This window comes from Mytilus galloprovincialis, chromosome 2, assembly GCF_965363235.1.
Source record: "Mytilus galloprovincialis chromosome 2, xbMytGall1.hap1.1, whole genome shotgun sequence".
Taxonomy (NCBI): Eukaryota; Metazoa; Mollusca; class Bivalvia; order Mytilida; family Mytilidae; genus Mytilus; species Mytilus galloprovincialis.
The window spans coordinates 113,551,151-113,568,784 of record NC_134839.1 but is presented as its reverse complement, the minus strand read 5'-3'; the positions used below and the strand labels follow the sequence as shown (position 1 = coordinate 113,568,784).

The window sequence follows — 17,634 nt, the reverse complement described above, 5'->3', positions numbered from 1 at the left end:
CATTGTTATGCTTTGATTAAAAAAACTTTTAAACAATACTTCACAGTTTATAATTATTTTAACAATGGATGTGTAATGAATTGCCTTTGATATGCAGTTGGACAGTGAAGAAACACCTCGTTAGTTTCGTATCTGCAAAGCAGTAATGAGGCCCTGTACGGGTTATTTGCTGGAAACAAGTGTTGAAAGTGAGAAAATATAATAATTAAAAGTAAATGCTCTTTTCATAAAACATTAAAAATAAATGATTGATGCATAAAATTCTTTAACCATTTATAAATGCCCTATAAATTTATAATCCTTACTCCTTAAGAGGTGTCACTCAAGGTAATCTGATACATGTAGTTCCTAAGCCAAAAGCTGAACTATTTAAGAAATCCTTTGCCAGTGATGTCACTAAGTTTTGAAGAAGCAGGCTGAATTTCTAAAATAGGCGGCAAGTATATGCGGACGGCGAAGCCGTTCGCTGCGACGAGCTTGCTCGTCGCTTCTACGGCCGGGGGTCTGGGGCCCGCTTAAGGGCCCCAGGATTTTTTTTGTAAATGGTGCAAAATCCTGCATTCTGGGGGTGTCCTAGACCCTTATTCAGACCTCTGAAAACATCATTTTTTACTGAAGATAATGTAAATGATTAACTAAAATTAGCAACATGATGGGTAAATGTTCTGTACATGTGATCACATCATTGATCATCTTGATGGACCAATATACATTTTTGTGCATTTTCCTGCAGGTTGACTGCTAGTAAATATTTTTGAACTGAAAGAATCCAAAAATCTTACTTTGAATAGAAACATATTGTCTCTGGTTTGAATTATCACTTGAATAATTTAGTTTTAAATGAAAATTGTAATTCTGACATTGAGAACATTATGTTTTAATTTTATATTAAAAAAGTTTTGGTTTTGTTTTTACAAAATTAAAAACAATATTCACTGACTAGTAGTCAGCTGGAGCTTCGATTTCAAAGTTAAAACTGTTACAGATGAGGTGCTATATTTTATAAAATCGTATACTCTCCCCAAAAAGATTTGAAAATTTAGACTAAAATTCCTGCATTCTGAGCATACCTGGGAGTGATTTAGATGCTTGGGAAAATGTTAATTTTGTCTTATTTTTGTTGTTGACTTCAATCACATTTGATTTTTTTTTTAAATGAGAATCCGTAGTCCTGGCAAGGCTAATCTATATTAGATTTTTTTCTGGGAAGTCTGTTCTTGAATATATGTAAATAATACACAGGCAAGTGCCTGTGAAATAATAGGTGAAATATTATAATAATATTTCAATAATAATCGAATTTATTAAATATCTTGATCGATTTATTTGCGTACGTATTTAGTGACAAATGACCCCATTTTTTCTCATAAGACTTGTACGCGTATTTCAAACATGTTGTCAAGCTATGTCGTTTTATTTTCTCTTATTTGTTAACTGTTCAGTAAGCAGTAAACTAAAATCCTTTTGAACTAAAGATATTTTTAAAAATTATTTGTGGTCGACAATATTCTACTTTCGTTATTGACCTTCATTCTCTGGACACCACGTGGTCGTGGGCTTTGAAATGTGAACTACAAAAGGTGCTGTTTTCCAGATTCTTGACAACATTATATATATTATACTTCCTTTTATTTGACTGATATATTTTCATAACATGCTATTGTCATCCTTGGCCTATTCCTTCTCTTGATGACAAAACCAAACAGGGTCATAATGTCCATCGGAACGTCTCTCTTTTTATCCTTGCAAACATACAATACTTAGAATCCGGGTCCGTCCGCCCTGATTTCGGTTTGCCCTGATTACAGTTTGCCCTAGTTCCGTTTCGCCCTGAGACCGTTCGCCCTGATACCTGTTCGCCCTGGGTATGTTCGCCCTGATTTTTATTTTTTGATTATAGTGTTGTGTTGTGTGTATTTAATTGAATATGTTGAAGTCAGTCTTCAATTTCGCCGAATATTTACGATTTTTATTTTTTAGTATAGTGTTGTGTTGTGTGTATTTAATTTAATATGTTGAAGTCGGTCTACAATTTCGCCGAATATTTACAAAGTATTATGTTGTCTACAGCTAGCTGCTACTAGGTTATAAGTTCATGCCTAACAATTTGTACATCAGTGTTTTTACCCATCCAAGCTGACTATTTTATTTGAGAAAAATGTTATTTTCATTATTAATCCATCAAAGGCAATTCATATACCAATCAGTGATATCAAAGATTTCAAATCATACCTAATCAGCAATAAAAATTCAATCAACAGTAATTAAAAGCAAGGATTTGTATAATGAGTCTCACTATACAAATCCTTGTTAAAAGTAATTATAAAATAAAGTGTAACAATGCAGCCAAGAATTTTATTTAATTAATATGCTGTATTTAACTGTTAATAGATATACATAAATTTTAATATATATAAATATATATTTCGTTCGTTAATGTAATATATACATATCATAAATGAAAATAGGGCGAACGAACCCAGGGCGAACGGATTACCAGGGCGAACAAACTCAGTGCGAACGAACCTAGGGCGAACATGTAATCAGGGCGAACGATCCCGATACCCAATACTTACCGACTTTAAATAGACGACCAATCAGCGGACTGCATTTACATGAACTATATTTAGTCAAAGGTAAACACTGATTTACATCCTTGTTTATCGCGACTTTAATCATGGAAGCTGATGCATTGAACAATTATTTGTTAATATTAACCTGATTATCTTTTTTATCTTATTATTTTTTTTTACTCATGCAAAAATAGCCGGCGGGAAAACGACAATAACCGGCGAAAATCGGCTTCTAACGACATCACTGTTTGCTTATTCTGGATCAGTATTATGGAATGGACTACCACACACAATGCGTAAAGCTCAAAACACTTTTACTTTTAAGCAAAGTATCAAGAAGTACCTAATACAACCCTGATAAGAAATGTTTGCTACAGTGTATTTGTAATGTATTTTTTATTTTTCATTTTCATTTGATTTTTTGACTACATGTATACATCTTAAACAGCATTATATCTTATGTTAATAACAATACATTGAACTACATGAGTGTAAATTAACTATGTGTAAATATCTGTTTTGATTGTATTGTAATTTGTATGTGAGGGCCTCAGGGAAGATTAGTTTATTGTAACTAACTGAGTTTACCCTCTTTAAATAAAGAATTTATTATTATTATTATTATAATATTTAACATTAATACAGATCACCCAAGCCCAATTAATAGAGCTATGATCGATAATTAGCAGGAGTTATTGTTTTTAAAATTAACCCCAAATGTAATCTATGAACAATTGTTTAAATCCAATCAATTTTTAACACCCTTTGAGATAGAATGGTCAGTGTTTTTACAACAATATCTGTTTGACATGTTTATGACCTCGAGGCTTAAAATAGAACATGGGAAACTTTACCTGCGCAGACATCAAGGCAATAATTTTCTATGCAATAAACCGAAAGGCCACTTGTAGAGCTATGCATATAACCGGACAGTTTAACATTACATGAATGGGAAATGGTTTTGTGCAGGAGAAAACTATGCAATTAACCGAATTATGCTATTAAGCGGTATGCAATTAAGTGGAATCGACTGTAACTTCTTCGGTAGGCAACTAAAGGTTATAATTTCTGAGTGATTTTACATTTCATAAATGTCATTCTTAAAAGAGGGGCGAAAGATACCAGAGTCAAACTTGTAGATAGAAAATAAACTGACAACGCCATGGCTAAAAATAAAAACAGACAAATAATAGTACAATAACACAACATAGAAAACTAAAGACTAAGTAACACGAACCTAACAAAAAACTGGGGGTGATCTCAGGTGCTTCAGAAGGGTAAGCAGATCCTATATAAACTCATACCAACATGACCAAGTTAGGGGCAAGTACCTCTTTGCTATAATATACATTTTCATTTTTTTGCTATAAACCTATGGTGTACTTATTCAACAACATGTTCTAATAGAATCCATGACAAATCGCCCCACTTTCTTAAAAAAACGCCCCACTCTTGTTTACCAACTCGCCCCACTTTTGACAATGTATGAAAAGGGTAAACTCCCATTGCAAATAGGTATGATAACATGCCCCTCTTATGAAAAGTGTTAAAATCCCGCTGAAATACAGTGTCAACTGTCCCCACTATGACAAATAGATAAACCATTTATAAAAAAGATGCAATCCCATTGTATATCTTGTCCCTGCCCACGTCAATACCTTAGAAAACCTAAGTGAAGTGCTATAAAATCAAATTGCTCATTTGATATTTTCCCTGGTCAAGTGAGGCTGTTAAAATACAGGGGTCCCTAAGTATGCGACCTGGGCTACTTAGTATTTATATATCAGGAAATGATTGAATAAAATATTTGTTATCGTTAAAAAAAAAAAAAAAAAAATTGCTGTTAAAATCTCTGTTTTTGCAATAAAATTATATATAAATGTTTATTATATACTTAGTAGTAAATACAGATAAATTGTATGTGTAATACAATCATTGGCAAGCGTGCTGTATCAGCCACCCGTGATGATATCAATATCAGCACGGTTGCAAAAGCTTTATCACACCTTTAATCTGTATGACGTCACGTCATCAATTGCAGTCACTGTTGCAAAGGCTTTCAAATCCCTAATCTGTATGACGTAATGTCAAACCTATAATCTGTATGCCGTCATGTTACATAAAAAACATCTACTTGAGGTATATGTATATAATAAAGTGTATATGATACGGCTTTTTCAACATCACACACCATATCAACCCTCAACCAATATAATCCCTCGAGCAGAGCTCTTGGGATTATATTGGTGTCTCGGGTTGATACGGATGCGATATTGAAAAAGCCATATGATATTCTCTATTTATCACACATCAATTGTATGATTATGATACAGGTTTCTTTTCAATTGTTATACAAATAACTAAGCTTACAAGTATAAAGTTATTCTCCAATAATGATACGAAAATGTATTTGAAATTATATTTTAAGAATGTTAAAAAAGTTTGGTAAATTTCGGTTTTTTTTTTTTGTATTCTGTGTAGATTACAAAAATCAAAAATAAGTTTTCATTTAAGTGCGGCTAGTTGGTAGACCTGAAAATTGTATATAGAAGTAGATTTTTCCTTTTTTCAATAAGTGGGGCCAGTTGACAGGGGGAAAATTTACTGGATTTAACCCTTTTCACAAGTGCATGAGGCGATCTTTTTAAAAAGTGGGGTGAGTTGGTTAACCAGGTTAAGGCGATTTTTTTTTTTTTTTAATAGTGGGGAGAGTTGGTGAAAAAGTGGGGTGATTTGGTGTGGCAAGTTTTGCCAGTGGGGCGATTTGTCCTGCTTCCGTCTAATAATTCTCAAATTGGCCCATTGATTTTATTTTTGGGGGCCCTGGGCAGGGCCCATATGATCCATTAGATAGGGGAAATTCGGGATAATTCGATCACGCTGGCAATTTCGATCACATCGTTTAACCCTTTTTAGTACATTTGTCCCCATCACTGTTGTAAAGCCAATACACTATGTCGCATTGCGGCATTTCTCTCGACCAGCGGCATGGGGTGTCACATGATAGCAATCTGTTTCGCGTCGTTTGATTGGCCGAAGAGTACCGTTATCCGCCACACCCACAATTCTGCGGGAATTTTGAAAACTTTATTTGATTTCACTATACGGTTCTTTAGCTATACAAAAGTAAGTAAACATATAATTTTAGTGTTAAAACCTTTCATTCTTGAAATTATAATATTAAAGAATAGAAAAACATCTTGTATGCATTTAAAAGTCTATTACTGTCATTGTTTTAAGACTTTTAAAACGATCGAAATTACCCGCAACATAATTTCTCATTGTCGGCAAATTTCGATCACATCCTTTTATATTTTATTCAAATCATTTAGGATTTACAAATGGATATTCATAATGCTGATAACGATTTCTGATGATTTTTCTTTAAAAATAAAATTGCCGATATTATACCACAATCATCTTTGAATAGAATAATTATCAATCATTGCAGTGGCGGATTCAGAAAGGGCTTGCCGGGGTAGGAACCCCCCTTTTTCTTTGAAAAATTTTGTAGATTTCGGCAAAACTGCACAAAAAAATGTCTCCATTCTTCCTGCACCCTGAGTGGACCCTCCCCTTTTTCTTAAATTTCTGAATCCGCCCGCCAATGTAACGGGAGTAACAAAATACCCCTACTGTGAACAACAAGTGAAATGTCGAAATGTGAAGTTCTGACAAGATAAAATAAATATTAGCAAAGTTATTTGCCTAGACTACTCCTGACTTGGTACAAACAGAGACAAATTTATGTCTCTAGTAGAAAACATTATAAAACAATACAAAGACAATAGTAAATGTTGTTGACATTAAAATAATAAGTTCCTATATTTGGAGACAAAACCATAAACATTTACCTATGACCTAAAACGTGATAGTAAAACTACTGTAAAATTACTTATTTTTTCACAAGATTGCCGTTTTCCTTCTCTGCACGGTGGATGTGTCGTTGTTCGAATTCTTCTTTTCTGATTCTGGAATTTGTTCTTGAAAGATTACAATAATTTGCGAAAACATGCCATATATCCGATAACGTTAACTTGTATACTCATTCAATGCGACATTTGACCAAATTCATATATATTAAATATATTTTTGCAGCATGAAATATCTCATTATACCCAATCTATTGGCCGTCGGCATGCACCACTGGGGACATCGACATCTGGAAGTTGGGCTGGGGTATAGGGTTAAACGGGAACCAGAGAATCCAAAGGATCCTAATGCAGTGGCCATACTATACGACGGGGAAAGAAAGGCCTACCTCAAGAAAAATCACTCTTTTGTGATAACAAGAATTTTAAAAATGAACATATCAAACGTAATTAGACTAAAACCAAAAGAAGACGCACTGGTCAAGAACAAACATGTGGGACCTCAGCAGCTATGTACAATTGGATTAAAAGTAAATGAAGAAATAAACTTGAAATCAGCAACAGACCTTTTAAAGTTACATGGTTTCCAGTTTGAAATCAAAGACGCTAAAATTAAGTGACTTATCTGAACGAAAAATAAAAAAAATATATAACAATTTAATTGTTTAGTCAATAGACCTACAAAATACTCAAATACTCATTAGAGCTAAATCTTTTAGTTGCAGTTTTGAAAATAAACTTCTATTGCTTTCCTCAGATGAAGCGCGATATACATAACAAGAGGCTCCAAGGTGAATGAATCGCTCACCTGGGCATGTGTGAATGAACATGCTGCAAATATCGGTTTCCCATTGCAAACTAAAATTTATTTATAAAGATTTAATAAACTTCCAACTTTCTTAAGCTCCCAGTTCTAAGGTCTCTGCATGGCTTTATGGTTTTGTCTCTAAATGCATTTTATCTCTATGTAGTCAATTATCTTGTAAATATTGTGTTTTAATGAATTTTCAGCAATGCCAAAGAAACGGAAGCAAAGTGTTTATAGGACATATACCGATGAAAATTTCATCAAGGCAATATATGGCATCAAGAGTGGGCGAGTATCACAGAGGAAGGCGGCATCTCTCTATTCAATACCCCAAGCCACGTTAAGCGACCACATGCGAGGTCGAGTTAAAGATAACACACCTGTCGGACGCAAGCCAGTAATACCCATAGAAATAGAGAAACAAATCGTAAAAAAATGTGCCCAGGCTGCCGAAATGGGATTGGGCATGAATAAGGCCCAAGTAATGGAAAAGGTGGGGCACTTAGTCAAAGAGCTTAATCTTGATCAAAACTTCAAGAACAATACACCAGGCAAAGACTGGTGGTATGGGTTTAAGGGCAGAAATCCCACTGTTACACTTAGATCTCCGGAAAAATTGACAAGCATTAGAGCAAGAGCGCTCAACTCCGTAAAAGTAGGGGAGTATTTTCTGGATTTAAAGAAAGAGATGAATAGGTTAGGGTTGAATGATAAACCAGAACTAGTTTGGAATATGGACGAGAAAGGTGTCCCACTTGAACACACCCCAAGCAAAGTAGTCGCTGCCAAATCGTCTAGGACCATACCTGGAAGGGTTTCAAATACACGTGAAAGAAACACAATATTCGGGTGTATCAATGCCCGAGGTGACAGAATGCCCCCACTTATTATCGTGAAAGGAAAAACACAAAAAGCAGTTATGAGCTACAACACCGCAGACGGGCCAGTAGGTGCAACATGGACTTACCAAGCCAAAGCATGGACGGAAGATGTCCTAGGGATTGAATGGTTCACCAACATATTTTTGAAGAAATGCGGAAATCAGCGGCCGCAACTTCTGATACTGGACGGTCACCATTCACACGAAGTGCTTGGGCTAATAGAAAAAGCTAGGGAAAATAATATAACACTATTAACTCTACCGCCACACACAACACATTATCTCTGTCCCTTGGACCGAACTGTCTTCGGTCCTCTAAGTAAAAATTATGATAGGATCTGCTCAGAATATTGCCAAAATCCTGGCAATCTTGTTAATAAAATTACTTGGCCAGGTCTGTTCAGGAGGGCATTCGAAACAGCATTCAAACCAGAGAACATAATATCAGGATTCAGATCATGCGGAATATTCCCTTGGAACCCCTTAAACATTCCATCTGCTGCCTTTGCTCCTGCCTCTGCCTTTGATATCAACAAGCCTGACACAAATGAACATCCGTTACAATGGGTGATCCGTAAGTCCTTCGAAACCGAGTCTAGAGTAGAAGAAGTCACCGTAGTGAGGACAAAACCATCAGCCGGCCCCGAAGCTAGATGTATCACTACTGAAATCACTGACACCGTCCCGTTAAATGAAATTCAGGTGCAGTCATACGAACAGAATGTCATCGATGTTCCAGGAAGTCCAGAAGATCCGCATTTTATGCACACTCTCCATGCAGATGTTCTTCTACCAATTGTTGATAGTGAGACCAGAGAGGCAGTTGAATCCCTCATTTCCCTCGATAGCAGTTTCAGTGAAACTATTTATGAAGTCGACTCGGTGTTTCAACCACTAGCAGAGACCCTATCTACACCTTGTTCGTCAACTACTGTTGATTGGAATGCATCCGTAAATGCTATCTTTAGCGTTGATCCACCGCCGCAGAAAAAGGCTCGAATAAACAAAACGTCTGTGACAGGACACAGAATATTGACATCTGATGAAGTAATAGAGAGTAAGCGAAAGATCGAGGATATGAAACTGAAAAAAGAGCAAGCAAAGGAAAAGCGGCTAAAGATTAGAGAAATGATAAATGCTAAGAAACAAATAGAAAAGGAAATAAAAGCTGTGAGATCGGAAATTGATATAAATGTATAAAATTTAAATTAAAAATGGTTGGTCAATGGTGCCTTAAAGTTCCTGGTAATTGTACTTGTCTTACTTACTGTACTCACTATAATAAATAATTACTTACTTACTTACGAAGTTTTGGGTTCTAAAGGTATTAACCTATCTGTCTACATTGTATGCCTGTCTGTCTGCCAGCAATATGTTGTCCACCATTCCCCTTTCACGACTTGCAGGTGTAATTTCCAATGAGACAACTCTTTACAAGAGACCAAATACACAGAAATTAACAACTATAGGTCACCGTACGGCCTTCAACAATGAGCAAAGCCCATACCAATTTCTTGTTTATACTTAAGTTATATCGGTTCCCTGGAAGACCTCGTATAGATAGAAAACAAATTATTCAACCCTCATCTTCGCCAGCCAAAGTTACGATCACTTTATTATTCTCTACACGGATCCTAACTTTTGGCTAGAGAAGATGTTTTTAAAATTTTAAATCATTGATGAACCGATAACTGTTTCTGCCTTGATGAAAAATTAGACACACTGGGTTTCTCAGGAACTGGGTTGGACGTAAAAGTTAACTTTACAAAATCATTGGTCACACGGAAGTTCAAATAAGCAAACCAAAAAAAGAAAAGCAAAAACACACACGCACACAAACTGACTGTCGTGACACCAGATAACCGGTTTCTTCTTAACACTGAACAGGGAATATTTATTGCTTGCTACATGTGTACATAAATTGAGTCAAGGTACGCTAAAACAATCGCAGTGAGTACGGCGTACGTTTTAATTGTTTTATTAAGTCCCGCAAAACGTTTTAGCATAGAACATATATTTTTTTCCGCGTACGATAGTACATGTACATGTACCGTGTACGCTCTAAAAACAACCCTGAATCCTGCGTACGAAAAGAGGGGTTATATACCCATGTACATGTACATGTTTCCTGAATAACCAGCGATGAGAACATTCAACAGATTTAATCAAATTAGGCACGCATGTTTAAAAATTCAACATAATATTGAAAACAAACATGGCAAGAATTATATTTAATAAAAACTGGCATTGTCAAGACTGTCATCCTAATTGGATCTAATTTCCATGATTAATGTCCTGTAAAGATCGTCAATTGCTCACAAGTATGGTAAAATGAGGTTTTCCAAAAGGTAGGAACATGCAGACTGTGTGATCGAAATTGCCCGAATGTGTGACCGAAATTGACCGATCATGATCGAATTTAGCCGAAGTTAGATCTCGGCATCTATTGCTCTTTTGCCGTTACTACTTGGTAAATGAAGGTAAAACGCAGAGAAGTATGCATGTAAAGTAAAGCGTCTTTCCGACGCAATTTGAATTTTATAATTCGAACATGTCAACTCTATGGAAGCCATCTCTAAAAACGCACAATTGATTATTGATCGAAATAACCCGAATTTCCCCTACAGAAGAATCCTTCCAGATCATATTATTTGATCTTATGAAAAATAAAAACATAGTCAAATTGAGTGGGATCTTGGGAATTTTCAGTGTTGTAGCAGTGGTAATTGTCACTTAGTAACAAAAGTCATCTTTCCCTAAAAATGATGAAATTATAAGCTTCAGCTGTTCAGGTGGCAGGTACCAGTTTTGGTGTACCAGAACATGTGTCCCACGCAGAAATTTTGTTATAGTTAAATATTGAGGTATATAATTGCATCATGTGGACTGAAAAAATAAATGAATGTAAATTCTAGGCTATTGTACTACACAAGTAAGTAGTTGCATACACAGGTTGGGGATTTCCTTCACATATAGGTCCAATCAGATGTCAAATTTGTGGTCTCCTCACTTGACGGCATCCAATCAAAGTGGGGGAAAAATTCAGTTTTATGTAAACAAAAATATCTTGAGATTTTGATGGTAAGGATAGGTTCGGACAAGGCTCTTATTCACTGAATATCCTTTCTCTCTTGAATTTTGGCTAAAATTCTTGTCGGCTTTTAGCAGGATTTTGCAGGTGAGGATTAGATTGGTATCAGAGCATCACATTTTTTGCCTTATTTGCCATGCATTTATAAATTTTTAAATTTCCATGCTGGACAGACACCCAAATTTAAAGGTTTTCTATATATTAACATAAGCACGCACACATCTTAGTTCCTTGAAACCATACATTTTATTTGTATATAAGCTTGAATGAATTTTCAAGAAAATAAAATCATAAATCCATGAAATTCTAAAGATTTATTGTAAAATAACTGGTTTCTGCCACCTTAAGCCTAAACATGATTTTAACATATCACAAAATGTGCCTTTTTAAGAGTTCTACAGGTGTGTGGTAATATATTTCTTTTATTCACAGTCAATGTATAGGTCTGTTTGCAAGCAAATAGATTTTACATGGATTTTAAGAATTATCAAATATCAAGACAGATAACTCTGTATCCCAATACAAACAATGATATTCAATTGATTAGTTTTAAAATGATTATGTTCACCAAGCAATGATTTTATTTCATAAATTATATAGAAATAGCAATTAAAAAGAGAGAAAAAAGTAAAATAAGCCTCAGAATAGTACAAGAAAAAGCTGATTATACTGTATATTACCTGTTATAATGATTTATTTCATATGATATGGACATTTTCTTATTTATTTACTTTTTAACTATGAATATATGAATTCTTCTTTTTTTATAGGTCTACTACATAGTTGATACTGTAGGACAAGCTATAGAAACAAGAAAACTGGTCTCTCTCATCAGCAATAGTGTGGCAATTCTAAAATTTCAACATGCGGCCTACACAGCTAGCTCATGTGGAGAAGAGATATGAGACTGATTGCGAATAAATGTACACTTAGTTTAGTGCATCATGGATCTACAAAGTGAAACATATGTACCAAAAATATTAGTTTATTCAAAACTAAGCCTTTTTCAGCACTGCAGTCAACAGAACAATGATAGTGACAAGAATTGAGACTATTTTATACCTCAAACAATGGGAAAATACTTCTTGAGATCAGTTGTAAGTGGTTTTATATCATGCATGAAACAATAAACTTAAGTAGTTTTAAAAACTGTTGGATAATCCATACACTGTACCAGACAACTCACACAATAAAATTTATTAAATATGAACACAATCATTTTTTTCTAATTTTTTGGCATGCAAAGCAGTTTGACGGCAAAAGACGCAAATAATGCTTTAATAAATTTGGTCTTACAAAGCCTATTAATGTTTTCTTTTGTGCTGTAACCATATAAAATGCATGTATTTTTAATGGTAAAGGACTATAGAACTCAATCAGACTAAAAAAATGGTATTATATTGTTTTCAATGAGTGGTTAAAGGTGGCAGGTACCAGTTTTGGTGTACCAGAACATGTGTCCCACGCAGAAATTTTGTTATAGTTAAATATTGAGGTATATAATTGCATCATGTGGACTGAAAAAATAAATGAATGTAAATTCTAGGCTATTGTACTACACAAGTAAGTAGTTGCATACACAGGTTGGGGATTTCCTTCACATATAGGTCCAATCAGATGTCAAATTTGTGGTCTCCTCACTTGACGGCATCCAATCAAAGTGGGGGAAAAATTCAGTTTTATGTAAACAAAAATATCTTGAGATTTTGATGGTAAGGATAGGTTCGGACAAGGCTCTTATTCACTGAATATCCTTTCTCTCTTGAATTTTGGCTAAAATTCTTGTCGGCTTTTAGCAGGATTTTGCAGGTGAGGATTAGATTGGTATCAGAGCATCACATTTTTTGCCTTATTTGCCATGCATTTATAAATTTTTAAATTTCCATGCTGGACAGACACCCAAATTTAAAGGTTTTCTATATATTAACATAAGCACGCACACATCTTAGTTCCTTGAAACCATACATTTTATTTGTATATAAGCTTGAATGAATTTTCAAGAAAATAAAATCATAAATCCATGAAATTCTAAAGATTTATTGTAAAATAACTGGTTTCTGCCACCTCAGTTTGTAGACAGAAATTTTAATAATTTGATCAAACTGTCGACTAATTTGACAAAATGTTATAAAATATTGAAAGTTCCCAAATAAATACAACCTTTTTCTCCAATTCTTCTCTTTGTTTTGCAGATTTTTTACCATCAGTTGGCATTTTGATCTGAGAAATATGTTTTCTGAGCGCCCAATGCGGTCTCAGATGAGTTAAAGACCTTTTCGGCCTTCTCTTGAAAGAGTTAATTAAGGGGAGGTAATTATTATATCACCCGATCAGGTGCCCGTCTGCATGTTCAAAGGTAGATCCTGTATAATGTATTCAACTCGCGCTGCTACCCAGTAAAAATCTCGAAAGCATGTAATATAGTGATTTTAAATTCAGCTATTCAGGTATTGTTATGTTTTAATGGTATCAAAAGACAAATTACAAAATATCATGTATTTTTATTTTGATTTTGAGTGTCGTGTCATGACTGTCAGTCATTAGGACATTAGTTTACACTTCACTCTAGTTCATCAGGTTTAAACGGAGTGTATTTGTCATTGATGTATTAATAGTTTTTGATACACGTGAATTCTTATTTTCATTATTTTGACTTTCATATGATTTTGTTTGTCATGTTTGTGTGCAGCATTTGTATTGCAATACATGCAATACAACAACAGACAGACACTTGTTTTAAATTGTGCAATGTCCACCTATTACCGGATATCACTACACAATACAATCTGTACTACAGGTTGACATTAATAATAATAATCAGTTTTGTATACAGAAAATAATTTCTGAAGTAATTGAAATTGGAGGCCCCTCATGGGGGGGTCCTAGTAATCACATAATCACCATTTTTTTGCCAATATAATCACATAATCATTAAATATTTGCTTATCTTTAGTAATCAAATAATCATAAACTAAAAATACAGTCCTAGGTAATCAAATAATCATGAAATATTTGGCTTAATAATCAAATAATCATTAAAAAAACGGCCAAGTAATCACATAATCAAAAACCCCATGAGGGCCCTCAAATTGTAATTAATTACATTTCTAAAGTAATTATTTACATTGCAAAAATAATTGTAATTCAAAATTGTAATTAATTGAGTTGAAAAGTAATTGAAATTAATTAAGTTGAAAGAAAATTGTAATTGTAATTAATTGAGTTTCAAAAGCCATTGTAATTGTAAATGATTAAGTTGCAAAAGTAATTGTTTAATTTTATGATTACATGTATACATTTCTAAAGTACTTGTATTTTATCACAGTTCGAAATTAATTGCAGTAAATTACATTTCTAAGTTTTAATTAATTACTCTTTAAAAAGTTAATTAAATTTTATTTTAATTCAAACTTTTTTTGCAATTGTAATCCATTTATAATTTGAAACTTTTTATTGTTATATTGACCACATGTCTGAAAGACAAACTTGTTTATGTGTTAGCTTTTCAGCTCCAGTTAGTACATATTGCTTGGATGTTTATGAAAACCTCTAAAATAAGAGGTTGCAGGCATACTTTAAATGCACTGTTTGTCAAATCTAAAGTTTGTGGAACAATACTGGTGCATAAGGCAGAGCAGAAGGGGCATCATCCATATATCTAGTTTTAAAGTTTTCTCCCGTCCAGATGTAAAAGTCCAGGGTTTAAAATAAGCAGGGCCGACTCACCAATGGCCCTAAAATTCAGTGTGGAAGTACTTCAATTTCAACTTTTTTTGTATAGATCTATATATATTGGCTACAAAACTTAAGCTGTTTGCTACCATGCCAAAATTTTAACTTTAATCACTGAATACAGTAGGGGATGACATTTTTTTCCTTCTAATTTAGATCTGATGAAATAGATGATGGCAGATTCATCAGGAGTGATTGAGAAGACTGATCCTGGGAATGGAGATGTAATGGAGAAGAATGATTCTGCTAATGGAGATGTTCAACAGGAAGGAGAAATGGAGAAAAAACACTTTAGTTCTGTAGCATCAACATACTTTGACCAGAAAATCCAAATACCTGATGTTCCTCAGGTAAGAGACAATTCCAATAACTGATGTTCCCCAGGTAAGTGTGCAGAAAATCCCAATACCTGATGTTCCTCAGGTAAGAGAAGATCCCAATACCTGATGTTCCTCAGGTAAGATAATCCCAATACCTGATGTTCCTCAGGTAAGAGAAGATCCCAATACCTGATGTTCCTCAGGTAAGATAATCCCAATACCTGATGTTCCTCGGTTCCTCAAGTAAGAGAAAATCCAAATACCTGATGTTTTCCTCAGGTAAGAGAAGATCCCAATACCTGATGTTCCTCAGGTAAGATAATCCCTATACCTGATGGTTCTCAGTTGTTCCTCAGTTCCTCATGTAAGAGAAAATCCCAATACCTGATGTTCCTCATGTAAGAAAAAATTCCAATACCTGATGTTCCTCAGGTAAGAGTGCAGAAAATCCAAATACCTCATGTTCCTCAGGTAAGAGAAAATCCCAATACGTGATGTTCCTCAGGTAAGAGAAAATTTCAATACCTGATGTTCCTCAGGTAAGAGAAAATCCCAATACCTGATGTTCCTCAGGTAAGAGATAATCCAAATACCTGAGGTTCCTCAGGTTAGTGTGCAGAAAACAGATATCTGAATAAATGTTCAACCACAAGCAGTCATTGGCAAAAGTCTAATGACAATCAATAAAAATCTGTCCAGACTTATTGAATATTTTCCAATAGAAGTTTTATGTTTAAAGTAAACAGACTTGAAGAGTTTTACCATTGATTTCAAAAGTCTATATGCTCAAATTTTTAAGATTGATTTTTTTTTCAAACTACAGCAATTGTGTTATTTGTTCATTGAAAACATTTGATTGATTTTAATTTCTTTGTGTCTGATGCATATTCAGGATAACATATTTTAAAAATATGTAATAAGAAAATTGAAATCAATGTTAATTAAGTAGGATATAAGACATGTACACACTTATATCAAATTAAGGACGTTTTTATCCTGCTTTTACTTTATTTATCTTGTTGGATCATCCTTATCTAGTTCCTAATGAAATTTTTTACTATTTATTGATAATAGATATGGTCAGCACAAATAAAAAGACATTATAAGATCCATTAGAGTTACATTTCTGGATTAACTCATATTGTTAATTGGGTACATTGTATATAAGTTAAAACTTACAGAACTATTGATATATATATATTAGATGTTATTTTGAATGTGGCAGCAATCTATCAAACCTCTGACACCAGAAAAGAAAGACATCATCTAATATTTTATAAATATAAAAATGAGGATGGACTTGGGGAATGTGTCAAAGAGACAACAAACTGACCATAGAACAGACAACAGCAGAAGGTCACCAATATGTCTTCAATGCAGGGAGAAATTCCCGCACCCAGAGGCGTCCTTCAGCTGGCCTCTAAATAAATATATATACTAGTTCAGTGATAATGAAGGCCATACTAAACTCCAAATTATACGCAAGGAACTAAAATTAAAAATAATTCAAGACTAACAAAGGCCAGAGGCTCCTGACTTGGGACAGGCGCAAAAATGTGGCGGGGTTAAACATGTTTATGAGAATTCAACCCTCCCCCTATATATATGCTCTTTTTTGTAGACACGTTTTAGCTTTAGAAAGTTGTGGGCTTTCACAGGCCCTGGTTTCCTGATGAGTATAGCATACCTTGACCCTGGGAATATAGAATCAGATTTACAAGCTGGTTCTGTTGCTAGATTTAAGGTAAGTTTTATGATTATCTCCCTTGGTTGATCATCCTTTCTATGATTATAATTTTATATGAAGACCAGTTTCTCCTGTAGTACTGTGGCTAGAAGGCCACCTTACATAGATCTTAACTGTTAATGGTTTAAATAAAAGGTTATTTAAATAAGAACATAATTCAAAGAAACTATTAATTTGCTCAAATATTCATCATGAAATATGTACATTGATTATATCTCACCACTTATGAATCATTTTAATTTACAAGAACCTTCAATTTGACTTTCTTTTAAGAATTAAAACCCTTGAAAATGTGATTTTCTTATTGTCTTAAAAACTCTATTGATTATTATTCATGTAGTTTTTTTAAATAAACATATTTTATTCTTAAAGATAAATATTTGTTTCTATTGCTTTACAGTTGTTATGGGTGTTAATGTCTGCCACATTTCTGGGATTGTTGATGCAACGTCTTTCTGCCAGATTAGGAGTTGTGACAGGCTTTCACTTGGCAGAAATTTGCTATAAAAAATATGCTAAAGTTCCTCGTATTATCTTATGGGTAATGATAGAGATAGCTATTATAGGTAAAGTTTTATATTATATTATTGCCTAAAGATGTCTTTCAAGCC

The 17,634-nt window shown here is 34.0% G+C and overlaps 2 protein-coding genes and 1 long non-coding RNA gene across 6 annotated transcripts in view; 2 read left to right on the top strand and 1 right to left on the bottom strand.

Annotated features, from left to right (window-relative positions):
- Positions 1 to 13,527, bottom strand: part of LOC143065449 (proteasome activator complex subunit 3-like) — a 31,038-nt gene extending 17,511 nt beyond the window's left edge. Inside the window, exon 1 of the mRNA XM_076239026.1 lies at positions 13,385 to 13,527. Within this exon, the coding sequence (XP_076095141.1) occupies positions 13,385 to 13,438 (54 nt within the window). The 5' untranslated portion in view covers positions 13,439 to 13,527. The remainder of the gene's footprint in view (positions 1 to 13,384) is intronic.
- Positions 10,927 to 12,442, top strand: LOC143065451 (uncharacterized). Its single transcript, XR_012975474.1, has 2 exons — positions 10,927 to 11,311; positions 11,995 to 12,442. It is a non-coding gene; the product is annotated as an uncharacterized LOC143065451 (long non-coding RNA).
- Positions 13,528 to 13,535: 8 nt separating the features above from the next.
- The window catches only part of LOC143065447 (natural resistance-associated macrophage protein 2-like), a 29,599-nt gene continuing 25,500 nt past the window's right edge, over positions 13,536 to 17,634 (top strand). For 3 of the 4 annotated variants that reach the window (XM_076239020.1, XM_076239022.1, XM_076239023.1), the window contains exons 1-4: positions 13,536 to 13,671; positions 15,113 to 15,306; positions 16,898 to 17,020; positions 17,424 to 17,589. In XM_076239020.1, the coding sequence (XP_076095135.1) occupies positions 15,127 to 15,306; positions 16,898 to 17,020; positions 17,424 to 17,589 (469 nt within the window). In that variant the 5' untranslated portion in view covers positions 13,536 to 13,671; positions 15,113 to 15,126. Of the gene's footprint in view, positions 13,672 to 15,112; positions 15,307 to 15,827; positions 15,850 to 16,897; positions 17,021 to 17,423; positions 17,590 to 17,634 lie in introns of those variants that run through there. The other variant, XM_076239024.1, reaches the window with a different exon arrangement.